This window comes from Nannobrachium achirus (genome assembly GCF_963921795.1).
Source record: "Nannobrachium achirus genome assembly, chromosome: 22".
Classification (NCBI taxonomy): domain Eukaryota; kingdom Metazoa; phylum Chordata; class Actinopteri; order Myctophiformes; family Myctophidae; genus Nannobrachium; species Nannobrachium achirus.
Window position 1 is genome coordinate 29,105,290 of NC_137829.1, and position 22,450 is coordinate 29,127,739.

General features: G+C 44.5%; 3 protein-coding genes across 3 annotated transcripts in view; all 3 read left to right on the forward strand.

Annotated features, from left to right (window-relative positions):
- Positions 1–820, forward strand: part of LOC308307954 (immunoglobulin superfamily member 2-like) — a 4,636-nt gene extending 3,816 nt beyond the window's left edge. The window contains exon 5 of the mRNA XM_080753296.1: positions 1–820. This exon is cut by the window's left edge and continues 630 nt beyond it. The gene's annotated coding sequence lies outside the window, so the exon portion shown is untranslated.
- A 1,937-nt stretch (positions 821–2,757) lies between these two features.
- LOC308307553 (immunoglobulin superfamily member 2-like) lies at positions 2,758–10,703 on the forward strand (the record flags this gene model as incomplete). The annotated part of the gene is made up of 10 exons (XM_080752820.1): positions 2,758–2,794; positions 3,301–3,672; positions 3,917–4,333; positions 4,494–4,898; positions 6,314–6,697; positions 7,425–7,808; positions 8,250–8,639; positions 9,015–9,425; positions 9,660–10,052; positions 10,480–10,703. 10 exons carry the CDS (start codon positions 2,758–2,760, stop codon positions 10,701–10,703), a joined length of 3,417 nt encoding a protein of 1,138 aa, XP_080608946.1.
- A 2,015-nt stretch (positions 10,704–12,718) lies between these two features.
- Positions 12,719–22,075, forward strand: LOC308307554 (immunoglobulin superfamily member 3-like; the record flags this gene model as incomplete). Its single annotated transcript, XM_080752821.1, has 11 exons — positions 12,719–12,998; positions 13,197–13,589; positions 14,059–14,469; positions 14,746–15,138; positions 17,686–18,096; positions 18,293–18,685; positions 19,155–19,565; positions 19,818–20,210; positions 20,680–21,077; positions 21,429–21,732; positions 21,861–22,075. The coding sequence occupies 11 exons, from the start codon at positions 12,719–12,721 to the stop codon at positions 22,073–22,075; spliced, it is 4,002 nt and encodes a 1,333-aa protein (XP_080608947.1).
- Positions 22,076–22,450: the final 375 nt, after the last annotated feature.

Consider the following 22,450-nt stretch of genomic DNA (forward strand, 5'->3'; position numbering starts at 1 on the left):
GTGTGTGTGTGTGTGTGTGTGTGTGTGTGTGTGTGTGTGTGTGTGGCTGTGACAGGCTGGTCAATTTTAGCACAACTGCTCGTCGCTGTCCCTCACACACAATAGCCTTGCGCACTTTACAATCTCTAACTTGCTTGGATAGACTTGGAATGCTCATCAATACTAAATTTCAAATAACCTTTGTGTGCACTGTGTACCTTGCCGTTGTAATCGCCAATTGACCAACATACAATCTGCAATAATACAACTAAAAGTCAAAGTTCAGAGGCATTATATTGCCTTTTGTAAGGCTAGATATTTGTTTTAATTTCTTGAATCAATATGTCTTTGGTTTGCAAAACGTAACCTGAAGGAATATGACATTAAAACTATATACTCCTAAACTATATACTTTAGGACCTAAAGTGACCTAAAATGTACTCGCCGGCGTGCAGCCGCGCCTAGAAGGCCTCTCCACCTACACTTCCCAGGCTGAATTAGGGGCACAGCACGAAATGATCAATACAAAACGAGCGGTTTTGGACATACACGGTTTCCAACCGACAACAACAATATACTGTATGTGCATTTGAAAAGGGGCCCCTTCTGTTGTGTCTGACATAAGTGCATGTTGATCTCCATACCCGTATATGTGCATTTGACTCCATTATGTGCATTTGACTCCATTTAAGTGCATTTGACAGAGGCCCCTGTTGGGGGCCTCAATGACGGTTTCTGTTGCGTCTGACATCGGTACAAATTGTTGAAACTAGTCGTAGCCAGTTGGTATGGAATATTAAAAAACATGTATTGTATAGATTTATCACATAGAGTCCATAGATCATGGGTAGAAGGGTTAGGGTTAGGGTTAGGGTTAGGGTTAACTAAGAGTTACGATTGGGTACATATATTTTAAATGGGCAGAATTACGAAAGCCAGCCTATTATGTGAGTAGAACTATAATCTGGCTGTCATTTTCCGACCCAAGATGCACTGCGCTTTCTCTTTCTATAATATCTCCTGTCTGATCCAGAGGATTAAACTAATTAAAACATATATTTTCGGGGGAAAACTACTGTTTTGCTATGTAACTACTGTACCTTTTTCTTCCCTTTTTATTAATATCACCTAGATGTGTTTTTTTTTTGTACTTTATATAGCTGTAATGAGGCTATGAAAAATCTTTTTTTCCCATTCATTTCCAATGTAAAAACAATCTGCCATGATGATTCTGTCCCACTGGGATTAAACTAATTAAAACATATATTTTCGGGGGAAACCCCCTATTTTGCAATGTAACTACTGTACCTTTGTCTTCCCTTTTTATTAATATCACCTAGATGTTTTTCCTTTGGTACTTTAACTGGCAATAATGAGGCAATGAAAATACCCTCTCCCCCCATTCACTGCCACTATAAAAACAATCTGCCCAGGGTCAATTGAACCACCATAGTAACAGGGCAGAATGGGGCGGGATTTGCAAATGAGAGAATTGGGGTCCCTTTTTACAACTCGAATATTACTGTATAGCCTAACACTGGCAGTGCAAGTGACTGATTCATTATTTCTTTAGCAGCAGTCAAATTGTCTGTCATATGGGCAGGAAACCACATTTCTGCACTACTTCCCCCTTGCGTGTCTGCTTTGTAGGAAACAAATGTTGAAAGCTTATGATGACACTGTAGCACCTTCACACATGGCTCAGTCATAAATAGACAGCCAGACAGAATGAATGAATGTAGTTTCATACTTGATGGTTCGAGCATCAGCTTCAGGATGAGGCTTTCCCCACAGTCTCTTTGGAGGGCCAGTCTCTTTCTGTTTCTGGGTCAAAGCATTATCCACTTCGGTAAGTATATCCATTTGGCACTTTGCATGAAACACCTGCATTTGATCTGGAGTTTGCTGAAAATGTAACAAAGATACCACAGAGTGTTAAGTAGTTGTGTACGTTGTGTAAAGAAATCTATTTGTATAAGTCTTGTTATTCTAATGATTTAGTCTTAAATGTTAGGCCAACTTCTATGTTATATAACGGGCTGGGCTCTACATTGTTCTGTTGGATTAAAAACATGCACAAGTGAAATAAGTTAAAACAATTAATTTACCCTTGATGCAGATAAACTCTGGTAAATGATTTCTCTCACACTGAAGCAGTACTTGTTCATTTAACTTTTTTTAAAAGTCCTCTGAAACAGATCTTCATAAAAGAACTTCCCCTGTCCCTGACCACTTCATGTTCATATTATGCAGATTATGTGTCACATTGCACAATAAAAAGACATGGAGTGACTTTATAAACAGCTTGTGTAAGCATACACGTGTAAACCTGTGATGTGAGAATAAAGCTGATTGGGATTCGGATTAATACGGCTATTTTGGAGTTTTGTAATCTAAAACAGCACACAGATGGGTGCATGCAGTGGTGAATCCAACCCTAACCGTTAGAAGTCAGCGGTTCTCAAACTATGGGTCGCGACCCAAAGTGGGGTCATGGGAAGGTGCCATTGGGGTCGCGAAATGGCAACTTTTTTTTTTTATCAAGAAACGGTTAAAAAAAGGAAGTTTGTTGCAATCAACGTGAAGAGGACCCCCACTCCTCTTTCTCTCTCTCTCACACACACACGCACACACACACACGCACGCACGCACGCACGCACACACATCCGCCTCCAACACTGACTGACGAGTGTTGCACGCAGTAACAATGCAAGACACACAAACAAACTGATTTAGCTCAGTTGTTCATAGACGATTTACTTGGGAATTATGTTCATTATGAGCGTGTGGTTTATGTTACTCCGGGAGCGAGAGGGTAGGCTACAAATACAAGGACCAAGAGTGACGGATCCATGTCGCCAGGGGTCGCCAAAGAATTTCCCTCATAATATGGGGTTGTGGTATAAAAAAGGTTTGAGAACCCCTGGCCTCTTCGAGAGGCCAGGGGAACTGCAGACTCACTGCAGACTCTCACCCAATCTTCGGCCATAATCTGCAGACTCCACCTTAACCTGTAGCACTTGCCCTAGGCAACCTTTATGCAAAGGCTAAAATGTATTAGATATTGTTGACCTGGCATAGTATAGTGTGTATGGTTTCAATGTACAGATTATTGATTTTATGGTTATTCTACTGTTAGACTGATGATAGGTTCTTGGTTTACCTATGATCCTAGATTACTATTGCTATGCATTTGATGTGTTACCATGTGCTGTCCTTGCTTATTGTAAATTGCTCTGGTTTAAGAGCGTCTGCTAAATGCTTAAATTGTAATTTGTAATAATTGTTCAACATGTAGATCTTTGTCTGTAATCAATTCAGGAGAGGCCAGGGTGCTCACAGAAGTGCCATCTGGCCCCCTCTATCGTGTGAGGAACTATCCCCTTTCCATCTCCTGCAATGTGAGCGGTTTCAGCAACCCTAATGCCCAGCAGGACTTTTCATTCAGCATCTATAAGTCTGCACGACCTACAATGGCAATCCAGATCATCAGCACAAAAGACCCAGACTATGCTTATGCCCTCTATAGTTCCCGTGTTAATAACAAGGACATCACTGTGGAGCGTGTGTCGCCCACCTCAGTCCTCTTTAAGATGAACAATCTGAAGGATGATGAGGGAGAATTCGAGTGTCATGTATTTAACTCAGAAAGTAGATATGATGGGACCTACGCTGGCAGAACTATAGTCAAAGGTACAGTAATACAGTAATAGTGTTTTGAGTTGGAAATTTTTTCTCTAGCAATAGAAAAGGCTAGATGCAAATATCTAGCTTCTACGTTCTCTGCTTTAATCATTGTTAATTTTCCATAATGAAGTCATTCTATTGGGGGGAAGTGCTACCTAAGCAATTAATTGTATCCTTTATTATAAAACAGCAACAATCTGATTGTGTCATTTTTACCTTTTGCTCCCTTTCTCCATTTGGCTTATTTTAGTGATTGACAACTCCCTTGCTGTTTCGACCCCTGACACCACCCCTCTGAGCCACAATGTGGGTGAAGCCATCACTCTGACATGCCGAGCCTCCTCCAACACCTTCCAACACACCCACCTCTCTGTCACCTGGTCTCTTCTTAGAGACGGGGAAGACCATGCCCGACCCATAATCTCACTGGATAAAGACTTTACGCTAAGTCCTGGGCTGGGGTTTGAAGAGCGCTATCGGTCTGGACTCATCGGCTTGGAGAAGGTGGGAGAGGCCACATACAAGCTAAAGATGACCCAGCTGGAGCCATCAGACCAGGGCAATATTTACTGCGAAGCCCAGGAGTGGATCCAAGACCCAGACCGCTCCTGGTACGCTATCGCTAAGGAGGTTACAGGGGCCATCGCCCTAAAGGTCAAACCTAAAGGTTGGTGGCAGTTTGTAATTTGATAACAATTTACATGTGACATGAGTTGAGTTGACACATTTTTATTCTCTCCTTGTTGAGCGTGCCTGTGTAACAGGATGTGTATGCGTATCATGACTCACAGTCACACATCACGTATCTTATTTCCTGTCTTGCACAGATGTGGCACCAAGCAAGGGCACTTTAACGGTGAGCATTGTAGTGCCGCAGACGTCTCTGCTGGAGGGGCAAGAGATGTCTTTATCCTGCAATGTGGACACTCGGAACCTGGAGGAGCGATTCTTCTCTGTGGCTTGGCTCCGGGACAGCACAGAGCTGGCCCGCATCGGCCCTACAGGGGTTCTGTCAGTGGGCCCAGAGTACAGCGGCAGAGAGAGTGGCGGAGAACTTAGAGCAAGCCGGATTGGGGACACGGATCAGAGGCTCATACTGCGGCCTGTCAGAACTCAGGACCAAGGGGAATACCGCTGTAGAGCATGGCCTCAGGTCAGAGGAACGGATGGGACATTCATACAGGGTGCAGCCCAGGACTCCACTACCCAGCTAGTCAACATCCAGGCCACAGGTACGTGTATGTCTGCAGTTCAGCGGGTAAATGGTAAATGGTGCATTTATATAGCGCCTTTATCCAAGGGCCTTTATACATTCACCCATTCACACACACATTCATACACCGATGGTGGAGGAAACCATCCAAGGCACCAACCTGCTCATCGGGAGCAATTAGGGATTCAGCGTCTTGCTCAAGGACATTTTGACACTAACTCTGGGGGAGCCCCGGGATCAAACTGAGAACCTTACAGTTCCCAAGCGGCCGCTCTACCTCCTGAGCCTCTGCCGATGGCATTCGATCATAACAAAGGAAATGTTGCTGGTCTAGATGTAAAAGTCACACAAATGGGACAAGTACACAACCCTCCTTGCATTCACTACTTTAGTGGGAGAAATATGTGAAAAAGGTGTTCACTTCCGGCAGAAAGCGTGAAAATGTGCACCTAGGGGTATTTTTGTGCACTGAATTCAAAAATTGACGGTCCCAAGCACTTTTCTCAAATTCACTTTTCTCTCATTCACTTACCATAGGGTTAGGGTTAGGAAAAAAAGACCCCCCAAAAATCTTCTTTAAGTAGCATGTGAGGGGTCTATCTAGGGGGTTTTCATGATTCTGAATCCATTCCAAGCATTTGTTTTGCACAAAAAAACATTCCTTGGGGAAGAAATGGACCCCACAAACTATGGTTTAGTGATGAGTCATCACTTTTCAAAGTTTTGTTGTGTCCATTTCTCGGAAAGGAATGTTTTCCGTGCAAAACAAATGCTTGCAATGGATTCAGAATCCCGAAAAACACCTTGACCCCTCACATGCTACTTGAAGAAGATTTTTTGGGGGGTCTTTTTTCCCTAGTATGGTAAGTGAATGAGAGCCACCAGATCCCATGGGAAAAGTGCTTGGGACCGTCACTTTTTGAATTCAGCGCACAAAAATACCCCTACAGTAGGTGCAAATTTTCACGCTTTCTGCCGGAAGTGAACACATTTGCCTTTTTTTGTTACATATTTCTCCCACTACTTCAAATTCAACTTGATGTGAAGTTTCTAGTCACATCACACATCACAAGTTTACACCAACATTATTTCGTCCAAATTTACTACAAATTGTGGTTCATTAAATAAAGAATAAGAATAAAAGACACACTAATATGCATGAAGTCTAAAGGTACAGTAGGCTGTATATGTATATGTATATTCAGTATATATATATATATATATATATATATATATATATATACATACATACACACACACACACACACACACACACACACACACACACACACACACACACACACACACACACACATACATTACATACACAAGGCTCAAGAATGGTACTGTTGTATAGCGTGACAGTGTTCTGTGTCTACCGATATTTAGCTAAATAACAAATCATATATTGTCTCTTGTCCTTTCCTTTCACAGCAAGTGCGCTTTCAGTTGAAATGCAAGAGAAGGATGTGACCGTTCAAGAGGGCGACAGGCTGCAGCTCACCTGCAAGGTGAAAGGGGCCAAGGGTCAGCTCTCCATCACCTGGCAACATAGGTCAGCCTCCGCAAGAACCATCAGCGATGTCGTCAGCATTAACCGGGAGGGCGTCACGGACTTGGGGTCAGGGTTTGCACAGCGCAGCCTTAAGGCAACGCGGCCAGCCCCTGATACCTTCACCCTGGAGCTGAGCGAGGTAACACCCGCAGATGGTGGCGTCCACCTGTGCACGGTGTCCGAGTGGTCCACTGAAACGGACGGCACGCCGCAGAAAACACTCAGCAAATCACAGTCCAGCAATGTGTCAGTCTCTCCTGCAGGTAAAATATTTTTTTTATCTTCAAGACTGATGTCTTTTGTGAAAGAGATATAGCGTTGTGGGTTGTCATTTGTTAAGCCTAGTGAACACCTCGATATTCGATCATCTACAGCAGGGGTGGGCAACTTTGATGATGGTGAGGGCCACTATATTTCCACCTTCACTCCAGAGGGCCACATTGCATATTGCTACGTTCTACTTTGTCATTCTAGTATCTCACACAAAAGAAGCAAAAATAGCAGATCTACAAGCTCAGCTTGTAGATCGGCTATTTTTGCTTCTTTTGAATTGGAATCCTGAATAATTCTTGTTATTTTTTAAATCCTGAATAATTCTTGTTATTTTTTAATAGGAATCCTGAAATGTAACATTTCGAATTCATTTCAAACACATTTAGTTATATACTCACTCATGTTAATTTATGAACTTGAATACAAATACATTGGACATAAAAAAAATACATTTTAATACTACTATACTATACTATATAAACTGAAGGAATTAAAGCAGGTTATGTTTGGAATTGTAACAGCTGAAATCAATAATATATCAGTATTCCGGTATTAACCCGCGGGCCGCATTAAGCGAAGGTGGGGGCCACATGTGGCCCCCGGGCCGCCAGTTGCCCATGTATGATCTACAGTAACAGCATCCTACGTCTGAAATGACAGAAAAAGCATCTGTGTCACTAACTACACTGTAACACTCCTTTCATCCTTTTCTAACAGAGGCGTTACTGAAGGTGAAATTAAGTAGCCGGAACAACAAAGTAACGGTCGGTGAGCAAACAGAGCTGATGTGTCGGGTGAGCGGCCCTCGTCTCCCCGTGACAGTGACCTGGAGCCTGCAACGGGAGGGCGCCTCAACCCCGGACAACATCCTGACGCTGTCCCGTGATGGCGACATCACTTGGCACGGTGACCAAGGCCGCTACCAACTGCAAACGTTCTTTACGACCAGTCCAAAACCCGTGGTCCAGCATACCCTGCTTCTCGTTGGCGCAAGCCACAGGGAGGCGGGAACGTACCAGTGCGACGTCTCCGTCTTTCTGCAGGGAATTCACAGGAAGTTGCCGGCGTTCAACCGACTGATGGTGATGGTGAAGAACCCAGGTATGGCCAAGGTCGTGGCACCATATGAACAGGGGTCATCAATGTGTCCGTACACGGACAAATGTGTCCGTGGCAATGACTTGTCCTTGTGAAAACATTTAGATGTTCTTATTTACACACCATTATAATATGCTTATTTTGAACCTAAGACCCAATCACTGAATGTCAATTCTCCAAATTTTCTTCAGAATATGTATGAAATGGATTTACTATCCATTTGATCACTCTCAGAGTTACAGACCTGTTATGGTCATTCAGGGCAAGCTCTTTATGTGTTTCTGCTAATATTATTGTCCACTCATTTTGTCTGTGGCAAAGGATTTGACAAAAATGTCCAACACAAGCCAAGCATGGCAATGACCCCCTGCATATGAACCTTTCAATCTTTCTGTTTTTCTCTGTTTCTCACCAAATTTCTCTTATTCTTATTCTCTCTCCTAGTCAGCAAACTCTCCCTCAAAGCTTCCGACCCTGTTGTGAAAGGCAACGTCAACACGGATATAGTAATAAAATGTCACATTGATCAGAGAACAACTGACTCCTCTCGCTTTGCTGTCACATGGTCGGTCCAGCATCAGACAGGAAGCAACAATCAGACCATTCTGAGCTCTGACCGTGATGCTGTGCTACAAGCACAGTCGGGCACATGGCAGCGATTCAGCATGAAGCGCAGCGAGGGCCAAATCCTTGACTTGACCATTCGGCAGGCTCGTGTTGGGGACAGCGGTACGTACCGCTGTGTCGTGGTGGAGTGGCTACAGGATCCTCGGGGCGAATGGTATGAGCTGTCATCCGCCCATGGAGCCATAGACGTAGAAATTGTAGAGCCAGGTAAGTTGCTGTATTGTATTATCAGCTCATGCCAGTGTGGAGTTTATATATATTCTTTCTCATAAAATTGCCGCCATGTAGGCTACAGTTTAACATCATATCATCGCTGCCAGGTGGAAACCTTGTCTTATTTACTTTTCTCCAGCCTTTCTTTTCAGGAAAAGTAAAAAGAAAAAAGATCCAGTGTAGTTATTATTTAGTCGTAAGCTCTTGTTAAAACTTTTCATTGCTAACCCAAATACAAACGTAATCACTGGCAATCCGTATTTGTCATGTCATTATAGGCACAAAAAAAGGGAAAATCATACTGTAATCATATTCATAATAAACATACTGTATTGATTTCTCATACATTTCTCTCCTCTCTTTTTGTAGCCAACGATTTGCGTGTTGATAAGACTGAGATACAGCTGACGGCACGGGAAGCGGAAGAAGTGGATCTAAGTTGCACTTTGACCTCAGGTGCGGCTAACCCTTCCTTCCGCTTCACTCTCACTTGGTTCTACATGGCACCTGGTGCCCCCGGTACGAAGGTCCCCCTGGTGGAGCTCGACCACAGCGGCCTGCTGACGTACCCAAAGAACCAGGAGCTGCAGTCCCTTCAGGAGAGGCTTCGTCTCTCCAGGCCTGCACACACCAGCTTCCACTTGGGGATCCAGAGGGCCGACGAGCGGGACACTGGGACCTATCAGTGTCGAGTGGAGCAGTACCAGCTCAACCAAGAAGCCTGGCAGCAGAAAGCCTCAGACGATTCTGGCCAAATCACTCTCAGTGTAAAACCTATTGGTATGCTTGCCTGCGAGTTGCCTCCAACAGCAATATATATAAACACTTCATTTTACGTATTATATTTCTGAAGTTAGTGAAAACAAAAATAAATCTACCTCTTCTTCTATTCCCCAGGGGAAAGGATATTTCTTTTATGTTTTTCTTCACATAATGATGTGTGTGTGTGTGTGTGTGTGTGTGTGTGTGTGTGTGTGTGTGTGTGTGTGTGTGTGTGTGTGTGTGTGTTAACAGAGAATAAGCTGTCCATGCTAAAGGAGGATGTAGAGCTGAACGTTACTGCATCCCAGAAATTCAACGTCTCCTGTGTCATCACCTCACGGTCCAGCCAATCATCTGCATTCCAAGTCACATGGTTTTGGCAGAAGGAGACGGGGTCCGAAAAACTCCCAATCTACACATCCTACCGTAACTCCACCCTGCAGGACAGGAGTGACAAGCGCGAGCGGCTGAGGTTTGACCATCCTGCTCCCGACCGCTTTGATCTCACCATACTGGGGTCTGTCGCTGCAGACAGCGGCCTGTATCTCTGTGAGGTGGAGGAGTGGCTTCTCTCTTCATCCCACGGCTGGAGAAAAGGGGCAGTGGAAACGTCAGGAGAAGTGACTGTCACTGTTGACGCAGGAGGTAAACGTAACACTGATCTGCTATTTATACATCTGCTCAAACCATATTAGTCTGTTTCACAAATTAGCTTGGTTAGCTTAGTTTAGGGCATACATGGGCAACTGGTGGCCCGGGGGCCACATGCATGCGGCCCCCACCTTCACTTAATGCGGCCCGCCGGTTAATACCGGAATACTGATATATTATTGATTTCAGCTGTTACAATTCCAAACATGACCTGCTTTAATTCCGTCAGTCTATATTTGTAGCTTAATGACTAGTATTTTGAGCTTTGAGCCTGTAGATCTGCTATTTTTGCTTCTATTGTATGCAATACTAGAATGACAAATGTGAAGGTGGAAATATAGTGGCCCTCACCATCATCAAAGTTGCCCACCACTGGTTTAGAGAGTCTTAGGTATAGAATTGTTGTCTTTCTCATCAACAGGAGTTGTCGCAGCTGGGTCCGGATGTCCCCTAAGCACGATTGCTGGTGTCCTCTCATTTGTCATCGTCTGTCTGCTGGTGGCCGTCGTCCTGATGACGCTGAAGATCTTCCGGGACCACGCTTCAGGAGCCAAACAGAGAGCCAACTCTCTGTGGGCGGAAGGCCACCCTCTGAAAACGGGACCTGAGGACAACTTGCCTCCACAACCCGAGCTAGATGAATGAACTTTGGAGAGGAGAGGAGAGAATTGCACAAAAATCCTGTTTGTTAGACTTGTTACAGTAGTTTGATGAAACAGTTTGTTGTTACCAGTTTGATCTCCAGGTTTACTTGAGTCTGTATATATTTTTTGCGAACGTGTGATATTCTCTGCCATGTACTATCTTGTAGCAGCTTTTCATCATGCAAATTTACATTTCATTTAAATTCTATCTATTGATGCTGTTTTGTGAATATTTTGCACATTTTTGCTGTTTGTTGATAATTTCCCGGGTTTGATTTCATCGTGTGGATTTAACCTAATGAAGTAGATGTTTCACATAACAGTGAAGTTATGTAAAGCATAGTTTGTATTTTATTTTTTACGCAAGCTTCCCACAAATTGCAGTTATATTAAATAAATAATCGGAATTACAGTAAAAAGTAATAAATATGCATAAAGACTAAACGTAAAAGTAGGCCTACATGTGATGTGGCACAAGGGTACTGTTATGTTAGTGTGCTCACATGTACTGTACAGTGTTCTGTCTAGAGTGTTTTGCTAAATATCAAAAAGAAACATACTTAGCCCACTCCCCCCCCCCCATACCATCTCTTTGATATAAATAGCCCATCTAAAAGCTCACAATGTGATGCATTGAAAAGCATTGTAAGCTTATAGATCAGCTATTGTAATTTCAAGTGGTTAGTGGCTTAAGGGAGATTTGCAAATATGTGTTGGGGGTTTATATAGTATGTGATTAATGTTGATGGTTTATGTTTATTTAGCGAGTTATTTTGGAGTAGGGAGTGCCTACTACTCCCATGGAGTTGAGTTGGTTTTGGGTCTGGTTGTTTGTGAGCAGTTTGCCACAATAAAGAGTGCCGATCATTTTTTTCAAGATCCATTTTCAAGACTCTCTTAAGCCTGATTTATATTGTGCGCTAGTGTCGCATGCTGGAAATAGCAGATCTATAAGCTCACAACATGTCACATTGTGAATATACATTTGGCATCAAGTGTCTGCATTGAATCATGCAACAGGACAATATTGGACTTTTACTCCACTACTAATCTTTTAAAACTTTAGTTACTAGTGACTTTGTAGATTTGGATTATTATTTCACTTCAGCCCTATACATTTCAGCCATTTGAAAATAGACGATCTACAAGCTCTACAAGCTCACAATGTGTCATGGCGACGCATTGTGAGCGACACATTGTGATCTGATATTTTCAAACTATTTTCATACATTTTATACATGTGAAAACTTGTGAAATGGGACCTTCTGCATAATGAGTACGTTCTACTTTTGGTACTTTAAGTACATTTTGTTACCTATACTTTTATATAACTACCGACCTTGCATATAGTTGAAAGGAAGCAACAGCAGATGAGTAATGTGGCAAACTGGTTGACAGAGAGACACGCAACGCAAATGTGGTAAGAACGTCTCAGACGGGGGAAACGAGAACCATGTTCTCTTCTGTCAAAGCAGGATGAGGTTCACTGCTGACTTGTGATCATAATCACTGCTTGTAAGAAAGCGAGTAGACAAGCAAGCAAGGTACATCTGTCTTTTCTGATGGTTCCCTCCTTTTGTCCCCTCTACTCCAAATCTCTTCATTGAAAATAGCCAATCTAAAAGTTCACAATATGCAGAGAGCTTGTAGATCCGTTATTTTAACTGAATGTTCGCGTGTTATGACGTGCCCAGAATAGGGATGCTAGGGTTCATTTGTGGTTAGCCTGCATTCGGTGTAGGCTACTCTAATGTGCAGGCTGCACTGTACAACGTATCCAGAAGATGTTGCTGCAGTCTCTGAGTCTGGATGCTCCTTGGGCACGGTGCTCGGTGGACTCGCATGTGTTATAATCTGTCTTCACTTCTCTCCTTTCCTTTTTTAGACAACGACTTGCGTGTTGATAAGACTGAGATACAACTGACGGCACGGGAAGCGGAAGAAGTGGATCTAAGTTGCACTTTGACCTCAGGTGCGGCTAACCCTTCCTTCCGCTTCACTCTCACTTGGTTCTACATGGCACCTGGTGCCCCCGGTACGAAGGTCCCCCTGGTGGAGCTCGACCACAGCGGCCTGCTGACGTACCCAAAGAACCAGGAGCTGCAGTCCCTTCAGGAGAGGCTTCGTCTCTCCAGGCCTGCACACACCAGCTTCCACTTGGGGATCCAGAGGGCCGACGAGCGGGACACTGGGACCTATCAGTGTCGAGTGGAGCAGTACCAGCTCAACCAAGAAGCCTGGCAGCAGAAAGCCTCAGACGATTCTGGCCAAATCACTCTCAGTGTAAAACCTATTGGTATGCTTGCCTGCGAAGTTGCCTCCAACAGCAATATACTATAAACACTTCATTTTACATATTATATTTCTGAAGTTAGTGAAAACAAAAAGAAATATACCTCTTCTTCTATTCCCCACGAGGGAAAGTATATTTCTTTTGTTTTTCTTCACATAATGATGTGTGTGTACATTTATGTGTGTGTGTGTGTGTTAACAGAGAATAAGCTGTCCATGCTAAAGGAGGATGTAGAGCTGAACGTTATTGCATCCCAGAAATTCAACGTCTCCTGTGTCATCACCTCACGGTCCAGCCAATCATCTGCATTCCAAGTCACATGGTTTTGGCAGAAGGAGACGGGGTCCGAAAAACTCCCACTCTACACATCCTACCGTAACTCCACCCTGCAGGACAGGAGTGACAAGCGCGAGCGGCTGAGGTTTGACCATCCTGCTCCCGACCGCTTTGATCTCACCATACTGGGGTCTGTCGCTGCAGACAGCGGCCTGTATCTCTGTGAGGTGGAGGAGTGGCTTCTCTCTTCATCCCACGGCTGGAGAAAAGTGGCAGTGGAAACGTCAGGAGAAGTGACTGTCACTGTTGACGCAGGAGGTAAACACACTGATCTGCTTTGTGTCTGCTTACAGATTAGGCACTTTCAACCTGCTGTCCCTATTTTGGCCATCATAATCTTATATTTAAATTGACTTAAAGGGATTGTTCAACACTCGGTTACTCACCCCATGGAGATATCTTTTGTTTTTGTCCCCTCTACTCCAAATCTCTTCACCGAAAATAGACAATCTACAAGTTCACAATATGCTGTGAGCTTGTTGATCTGTTATTTTAACTGAATGTTCGCGTATTATGACGTGCCCAGAATAGGGATGCTAGGCTTCATTTGTTCATTTGTGGTTAGCCTGCATTCGGTGTAGGCTACTCTAATGTGCAGGCTGCACTGTACAACGTATCCAGAAGATGTTGCTGCAGTCTTTGAGTCTGGATGCTCCTTGGGCACGGTGCTCGGTAGACTCGCATGTGGTATAATCTGTCTTCACTTCTCTCCTCTCTCCTTTTGTAGACAACGACTTGCGTGTTGATAAGACTGAGATACAGCTGACGGCACGGGAAGCGGAAGAAGTGGATCTAAGTTGCACTTTGACCTCAGGTGCGGCTAACCCTTCCTTCCGCTTCACTCTCACTTGGTTCTACATGGCACCTGGTGCCCCCGGTACGAAGGTCCCCCTGGTGGAGCTCGACCACAGCGGCCTGCTGACGTACCCAAAGAACCAGGAGCTGCAGTCCCTTCAGGAGAGGCTTCGTCTCTCCAGGCCTGCACACACCAGCTTCCACTTGGGGATCCAGAGGGCCGACGAGCGGGACACTGGGACCTATCAGTGTCGAGTGGAGCAGTACCAGCTCAACCAAGAAGCCTGGCAGCAGAAAGCCTCAGACGATTCTGGCCAAATCACTCTCAGTGTAAAACCTATTGGTATGCTTGCCTGCGAGTTGCCTCCAACAGCAATATATATAAACACTTCATTTTACGTATTATATTTCTGAAGTTAGTGAAAACAAAAAGAAATCTACCTCTTCTTCTATTCCCCAGGGGAAAGGATATTTCTTTTATGTTTTTCTTCACATAATGATGTGTGTGTGTGTGTGTGTGTGTGTGTGTGTGTGTGTGTGTGTGTGTGTGTGTGTGTGTGTGTGTGTGTGTGTGTGTGTGTGTGTGTGTGTGTGTACATGTATGTGTATGTGTTAACAGAGAATAAGCTGTCCATGCTAAAGGAGGATGTAGAGCTGAACGTTACTGCATCCCAGAAATTCAACGTCTCCTGTGTCATCACCTCACGGTCCAGCCAATCATCTGCATTCCAAGTCACATGGTTTTGGCAGAAGGAGACGGGGTCCGAAAAACTCCCAATCTACACATCCTACCGTAACTCCACCCTGCAGGACAGGAGTGACAAGCGCGAGCGGCTGAGGTTTGACCATCCTGCTCCCGACCGCTTTGATCTCACCATACTGGGGTCTGTCGCTGCAGACAGCGGCCTGTATCTCTGTGAGGTGGAGGAGTGGCTTCTCTCTTCATCCCACGGCTGGAGAAAAGGGGCAGTGGAAACGTCAGGAGAAGTGACTGTCACTGTTGACGCAGGAGGTAAACGTAACACTGATCTGCTATTTATACATCTGCTCAAACCATATTAGTCTGTTTCACAAATTAGCTTGGTTAGCTTAGTTTAGGGCATACATGGGCAACTGGTGGCCCGGGGGCCACATGCATGCGGCCCCCACCTTCACTTAATGCGGCCCGCCGGTTAATACCGGAATACTGATATATTATTGATTTCAGCTGTTACAATTCCAAACATGACCTGCTTTAATTCCGTCAGTCTATATTTGTAGCTTAATGACTAGTATTTTGAGCTTTGAGCTTGTAGATCTGCTATTTTTGCTTCTATTGTATGCAATACTAGAATGACAAATGTGAAGGTGGAAATATAGTGGCCCTCACCATCATCAAAGTTGCCCACCACTGGTTTAGAGAGTCTTAGGTATAGAATTGTTGTCTTTCTCATCAACAGGAGTTGTCGCAGCTGGGTCCGGATGTCCCCTAAGCACGATTGCTGGTGTCCTCTCATTTGTCATCGTCTGTCTGCTGGTGGCCGTTGTCCTGATGACGCTGAAGATCTTCCGGGACCACGCTTCAGGAGCCAAACAGAGAGCCAACTCTCTGTGGGCGGAAGGCCACCCTCTGAAAACGGGACCTGAGGACAACTTGCCTCCACAACCCGAGCTAGATGAATGAACTTTGGAGAGGAGAGGAGAGAATTGCACAAAAATCCTGTTTGTTAGACTTGTTACAGTAGTTTGATGAAACAGTTTGTTGTTACCAGTTTGATCTCCAGGTTTACTTGAGTCTGTATATATTTTTTGCGAACGTGTGATATTCTCTGCCATGTACTATCTTGTAGCAGCATTTCATCATGCAAATTTACATTTCATTTAAATTCTATCTATTGATGCTGTTTTGTGAATATTTTGCACATTTTTGCTGTTTGTTGATAATTTCCCGGGTTTGATTTCATCGTGTGGATTTAACCTAATGAAGTAGATGTTTCACATAACAGTGAAGTTATGTAAAGCATAGTTTGTACTTTATTTTTTACACAAGCTTCCCACAAATTGCAGTTATATTAAATAAATAATCGGAATTACAGTAAAAAGTAATAAATATGCATAAAGACTAAACGTAAAAGTAGGCCTACATGTGATGTGGCACAAGGGTACTGTTATGTTAGTGTGCTCACATGTACTGTACAGTGTTCTGTCTAGAGTGTTTTGCTAAATATCAAAAAGAAACATACTTAGCCCACTCCCCCCCCCCCCCCCATACCAACTCTTTGATATAAATAGCCCATCTAAAAGCTCACAATGTGATGCATTGAAAAGCATTGTAAGCTTATAGATCAGCTATTGTAATTTCAAGTGGTTAGTGGCTTAAGGGAGATTTGCAAATATGTGTTGGGGGTTTATATAGTATGTGATTAATGTTGATGGTTTATGTTTATTTAGCGAGTTATTTTGGAGTAGGGAGTGCCTACTACTCCCATGGAGTTGAGTTGGTTTTGGGTCTGGTTGTTTGTGAGCAGTTTGCCACAATAAAGAGTGCCGATAATTTTTTTCAAGATCCATTTTCAAGACTCTCTTAAGCCTGATTTATATTGTGCGCTAGTGTCGCATGCTGGAAATAGCAGATCTATAAGCTCACAACATGTCACATTGTGAATATACATTTGGCATCAAGTGTCTGCATTGAATCATGCAACAGGACAATATTGGACTTTTACTCCACTACTAATCTTTTAAAACTTTAGTTACTAGTGACTTTGTAGATTTGGATTATTATTTCACTTCAGCCCTATACATTTCAGCCATTTGAAAATAGACGATCTACAAGCTCTACAAGCTCACAATGTGTCATGGCGACGCATTGTGAGCGACACATTGTGATCTGATATTTTCAAACTATTTTCATACATTTTATACATGTGAAAACTTGTGAAATGGGACCTTCTGCATAATGAGTACGTTCTACTTTTGGTACTTTAAGTACATTTTGTTACCTATACTTTTATATAACTACCGACCTTGCATATAGTTGAAAGGAAGCAACAGCAGATGAGTAATGTGGCAAACTGGTTGACAGAGAGACACGCAACGCAAATGTGGTAAGAACGTCTCAGACGGGGGAAACGAGAACCATGTTCTCTTCTGTCAAAGCAGGATGAGGTTCACTGCTGACTTGTGATCATAATCACTGCTTGTAAGAAAGCGAGTAGACAAGCAAGCAAGGTACATCTGTCTTTTCTGATGGTTCCCTCCTTTTGTCCCCTCTACTCCAAATCTCTTCATTGAAAATAGCCAATCTAAAAGTTCACAATATGCTGTGAGCTTGTAGATCCGTTATTTTAACTGAATGTTCGCGTGTTATGACGTGCCCAGAATAGGGATGCTAGGGTTCATTTGTTCATTTGTGGTTAGCCTGCATTCGGTGTAGGCTACTCTAATGTGCAGGCTGCACTGTACAACGTATCCAGAAGATGTTGCTGCAGTCTCTGAGTCTGGATGCTCCTTGGGCACGGTGCTCGGTGGACTCGCATGTGTTATAATCTGTCTTCACTTCTCTCCTTTCCTTTTTTAGACAACGACTTGCGTGTTGATAAGACTGAGATACAACTGACGGCACGGGAAGCGGAAGAAGTGGATCTAAGTTGCACTTTGACCTCAGGTGCGGCTAACCCTTCCTTCCGCTTCACTCTCACTTGGTTCTACATGGCACCTGGTGCCCCCGGTACGAAGGTCCCCCTGGTGGAGCTCGACCACAGCGGCCTGCTGACGTACCCAAAGAACCAGGAGCTGCAGTCCCTTCAGGAGAGGCTTCGTCTCTCCAGGCCTGCACACACCAGCTTCCACTTGGGGATCCAGAGGGCCGACGAGCGGGACACTGGGACCTATCAGTGTCGAGTGGAGCAGTACCAGCTCAACCAAGAAGCCTGGCAGCAGAAAGCCTCAGACGAATCAGGCCCAATCACTCTCAGTGTAAAACCTATTGGTATGCTTGCCTGCGAAGTTGCCTCCAACAGCAATATACTATAAACACTTCATTTTACATATTATATTTCTGAAGTTAGTGAAAACAAAAAGAAATCTACCTCTTCTTCTATTCCCCACGAGGGAAAGTATATTTCTTTTGTTTTTCTTCACATAATGATGTGTGTGTACATTTATGTGTGTGTGTGTGTTAACAGAGAATAAGCTGTCCATGCTAAAGGAGGATGTAGAGCTGAACGTTATTGCATCCCAGAAATTCAACGTCTCCTGTGTCATCACCTCACGGTCCAGCCAATCATCTGCATTCCAAGTCACATGGTTTTGGCAGAAGGAGACGGGGTCCGAAAAACTCCCACTCTACACATCCTACCGTAACTCCACCCTGCAGGACAGGAGTGACAAGCGCGAGCGGCTGAGGTTTGACCATCCTGCTCCCGACCGCTTTGATCTCACCATACTGGGGTCTGTCGCTGCAGACATCGGCCTGTATCTCTGTGAGGTGGAGGAGTGGCTTCTCTCTTCATCCCACGGCTGGAGAAAAGTGGCAGTGGAAACGTCAGGAGAAGTGACTGTCACTGTTGACGCAGGAGGTAAACACACTGATCTGCTTTGTGTCTGCTTACAGATTAGGCACTTTCAACCTGCTGTCCCTATTTTGGCCATCATAATCTTATATTTAAATTGACTTAAAGGGATTGTTCAACACTCGGTTACTCACCCCATGGAGATATCTTTTGTTTTTGTCCCCTCTACTCCAAATCTCTTCACCGAAAATAGACAATCTACAAGTTCACAATATGCTGTGAGCTTGTTGATCTGTTATTTTAACTGAATGTTCGCGTATTATGACGTGCCCAGAATAGGGATGCTAGGCTTCATTTGTTCATTTGTGGTTAGCCTGCATTCGGTGTAGGCTACTCTAATGTGCAGGCTGCACTGTACAACGTATCCAGAAGATGTTGCTGCAGTCTTTGAGTCTGGATGCTCCTTGGGCACGGTGCTCGGTAGACTCGCATGTGGTATAATCTGTCTTCACTTCTCTCCTCTCTCCTTTTGTAGACAACGACTTGCGTGTTGATAAGACTGAGATACAGCTGACGGCACGGGAAGCGGAAGAAGTGGATCTAAGTTGCACTTTGACCTCAGGTGCGGCTAACCCTTCCTTCCGCTTCACTCTCACTTGGTTCTACATGGCACCTGGTGCCCCCGGTACGAAGGTCCCCCTGGTGGAGCTCGACCACAGCGGCCTGCTGACGTACCCAAAGAACCAGGAGCTGCAGTCCCTTCAGGAGAGGCTTCGTCTCTCCAGGCCTGCACACACCAGCTTCCACTTGGGGATCCAGAGGGCCGACGAGAGTGACACTGGGACCTATCAGTGTCGAGTGGAGCAGTACCAGCTCAACCAAGAAGCCTGGCAGCAGAAAGCCTCAGACGATTCTGGCCAAATCACTCTCAGTGTAAAACCTATTGGTATGCTTGCCTGCGAGTTGCCTTCAACAGCAATATATATAAACACTTCATTTTACGTATTATATTTCTGAAGTTAGTGAAAACAAAAATAAATCTACCTCTTCTATTCCCCACGAGGGAAAGGATATTTCTTTAATGTTTTTCCTCACTTAATAATGTGTGTATTTGTGTGTGTGTGTGTGTGTGTGTGTGTGTGGTGTGTGTGTGTGTGTGTGTGTGTGTGTGTGTGTGTGTATGTGTATGTGTTAACAGAGAATAAGCTGTCCATGCTAAAGGAGGATGTAGAGCTGAACGTTATTGCATCCCAGAAATTCAACGTCTCCTGTGTCATCACCTCACGGTCCAGCCAATCATCTGCATTCCAAGTCACATGGTTTTGGCAGAAGGAGACGGGGTCCGAAAAACTCCCAATCTACACATCCTTCCGTAACTCCACCCTGCAGGACAGGAGTGACAAGCGCGAGCGGCTGAGGTTTGACCATCCTGCTCCCGACCGCTTTGATCTCACCATACTGGGGTCTGTCGCTGCAGACAGCGGCCTGTATCTCTGTGAGGTGGAGGAGTGGCTTCTCTCTTCATCCCACGGCTGGAGAAAAGGGGCAGTGGAAACGTCAGGAGAAGTGACTGTCACTGTTGACGCAGGAGGTAAACACACTGATCTGCTTTGTGTCTGCTTACAGATTAGGCACTTTCAACCTGCTGTCCCTAGTTTGGCCATCATAATCTTATATTTAAATTGACTTATATGGATTGTTCAACACTCGGTTACTCACCCCATGGAGATATCTTTTGTTTTTGTCCCCTCTACTCCAAATCTCTTCATCGAAAATAGACAATCTACAAGTTCACAATATGCTGTGAGCTTGTTGATCTGTTATTTTAACTGAATGTTCGCGTATTATGACGTGCCCAGAATAGGGATGCTAGGGTTCAAGTGTTCATTTGTGGTTAGCCTGCATTCGGTGTAGGCCACTCTAATGTGCAGGCTGCACTGTACAACGTATCCAGAAGATGTTGCTGCAGTCTTTGAGTCTGGATGCTCCTTGGACACGGTGCTCGGTAGACTCGCATGTGTTATAATCTGTCTTCACTTCTCTCCTCTCTCCTTTTGTAGACAACGACTTGCGTGTTGATAAGACTGAGATGCAGCTGACGGCCCGGGAAGCGGAAGAAGTGGATCTAAGTTGCACTTTGACCTCAGGTGCTGCTAACCCTTCCTTCCGCTTCACTCTCACTTGGTTCTACATGGCACCTGGTGCCCCCGGTACGAAGGTCCCCCTGGTGGAGCTCGACCACAGCGGCCTGCTGACATACCCAAAGAACCAGGAGCTGCAGTCCCTTCAGGAGAGGATCCGTCTCTCCAGGCCTGCACACACCAGCTTCCACTTGGGGATCCAGAGGGCCGACGAGAGTGACACTGGGACCTATCAGTGTCGAGTGGAGCAGTACCAGCTCAACCAAGAAGCCTGGCAGCAGAAAGCCTCAGATTATTCAGGCCCAATCACTCTCAGTGTAAAACCTATTGGTATGCTTGCCTGCGAGTTGCCTCCAACAGCAATATATATAAACACTTTATTTTACGTATTATATTTCTGAAATTAGTGAAAACCAAAACGAAATCTACCTCTTTTTCTATATTTTTCTTCACATAATGAGTGTCTGTGTGTGTGTGTGTGTGTGTGTGTGTGTGTGTGTGTGTGTGTGTGTGTGTGTGTGTGTGTGTGTGTGTGTGTGTGTGGTGTGTGTGTGTGTGTGTGTGTGTGTGTGTTAACAGAGAGTAAGCTGTCCATGCTAAAGGAGGATGTAGAGCTGAACGTTATTGCATCCCAGAAATTCAACGTCTCCTGTGTCATCACCTCACAGTCCAGCCAATCATCTGCATTCCAAGTCACATGGTTTTGGCAGAAGGAGACGGGGTCCGAAAAACTCCCAATCTACACCTCCTACCGTAACTCCACCCTGCAGGACAGGAGCGACAAGCGCGAGCGGCTGAGGTTTGACCATCCTGCTCCCGACCGCTTTGATCTCACCATACTGGGGTCTGTCGCTGCAGACAGCGGCCTGTATCTCTGTGAGGTGGAGGAGTGGCTTCTCTCTTCATCCCACGGCTGGAGAAAAGTGGCAGTGGAATCGTCAGGAGAAGTGACTGTCACTGTTGACGCAGGAGGTAAACTCAACACTGATCTGCTATTTATACATCTGCTCAAACCATATTAGTCTGTTTCACAAATTAGCTTGGTTAGCTTAGTTTAGGGAGTCTTACTGGTATAGAATTGTTATCTTTCTCATCAACAGGAGTTGTCGCCGGATGTCCCCTAAGCACGATTGCCGGTGTCCTCTCATTTGTCATCGTCTGTCTGCTGGTGGCCGTCGTCCTGATGACGCTGAAGATCTTCCGGGACCACGCTTCAGGAGCCAAACAGAGAGCCAACTCTCTGTGGGCGGAAGGCCACCCTCTGAAAACAGGACCTGAGGACAACTTGCCTCCACAACCTGAGCTAGATGAATGAACTTTGGAGAGGAGAGGAGAGAATTGCACACAAATCCTGTTTGTTAGACTTGTTACAGTAGTTTGATGAAACAGTTTGTTGTAACCAGTTTGATCTCCAGGTTTACTTGAGTCTATATATATTTTTTGCGAATGTGTGATATTCTCTGCCATGTACTATCTTGTAGCAGCATTTCATCATGCTGATCTATTGATGCTGTTTTGTGAATATTTTGCACATTTTTGCTGTTTGTTGATAATTTCCCGGTTTTATTTTCATCATGTGGATTTGACCTAATGAAGTAGATGTTTCACATAACAGTGAAGTTATGTGAAGCATAGTTTTTATTTTTATTTTTTACGCAAGCTTCCCACAAATTGCAGTTACATTAAATAA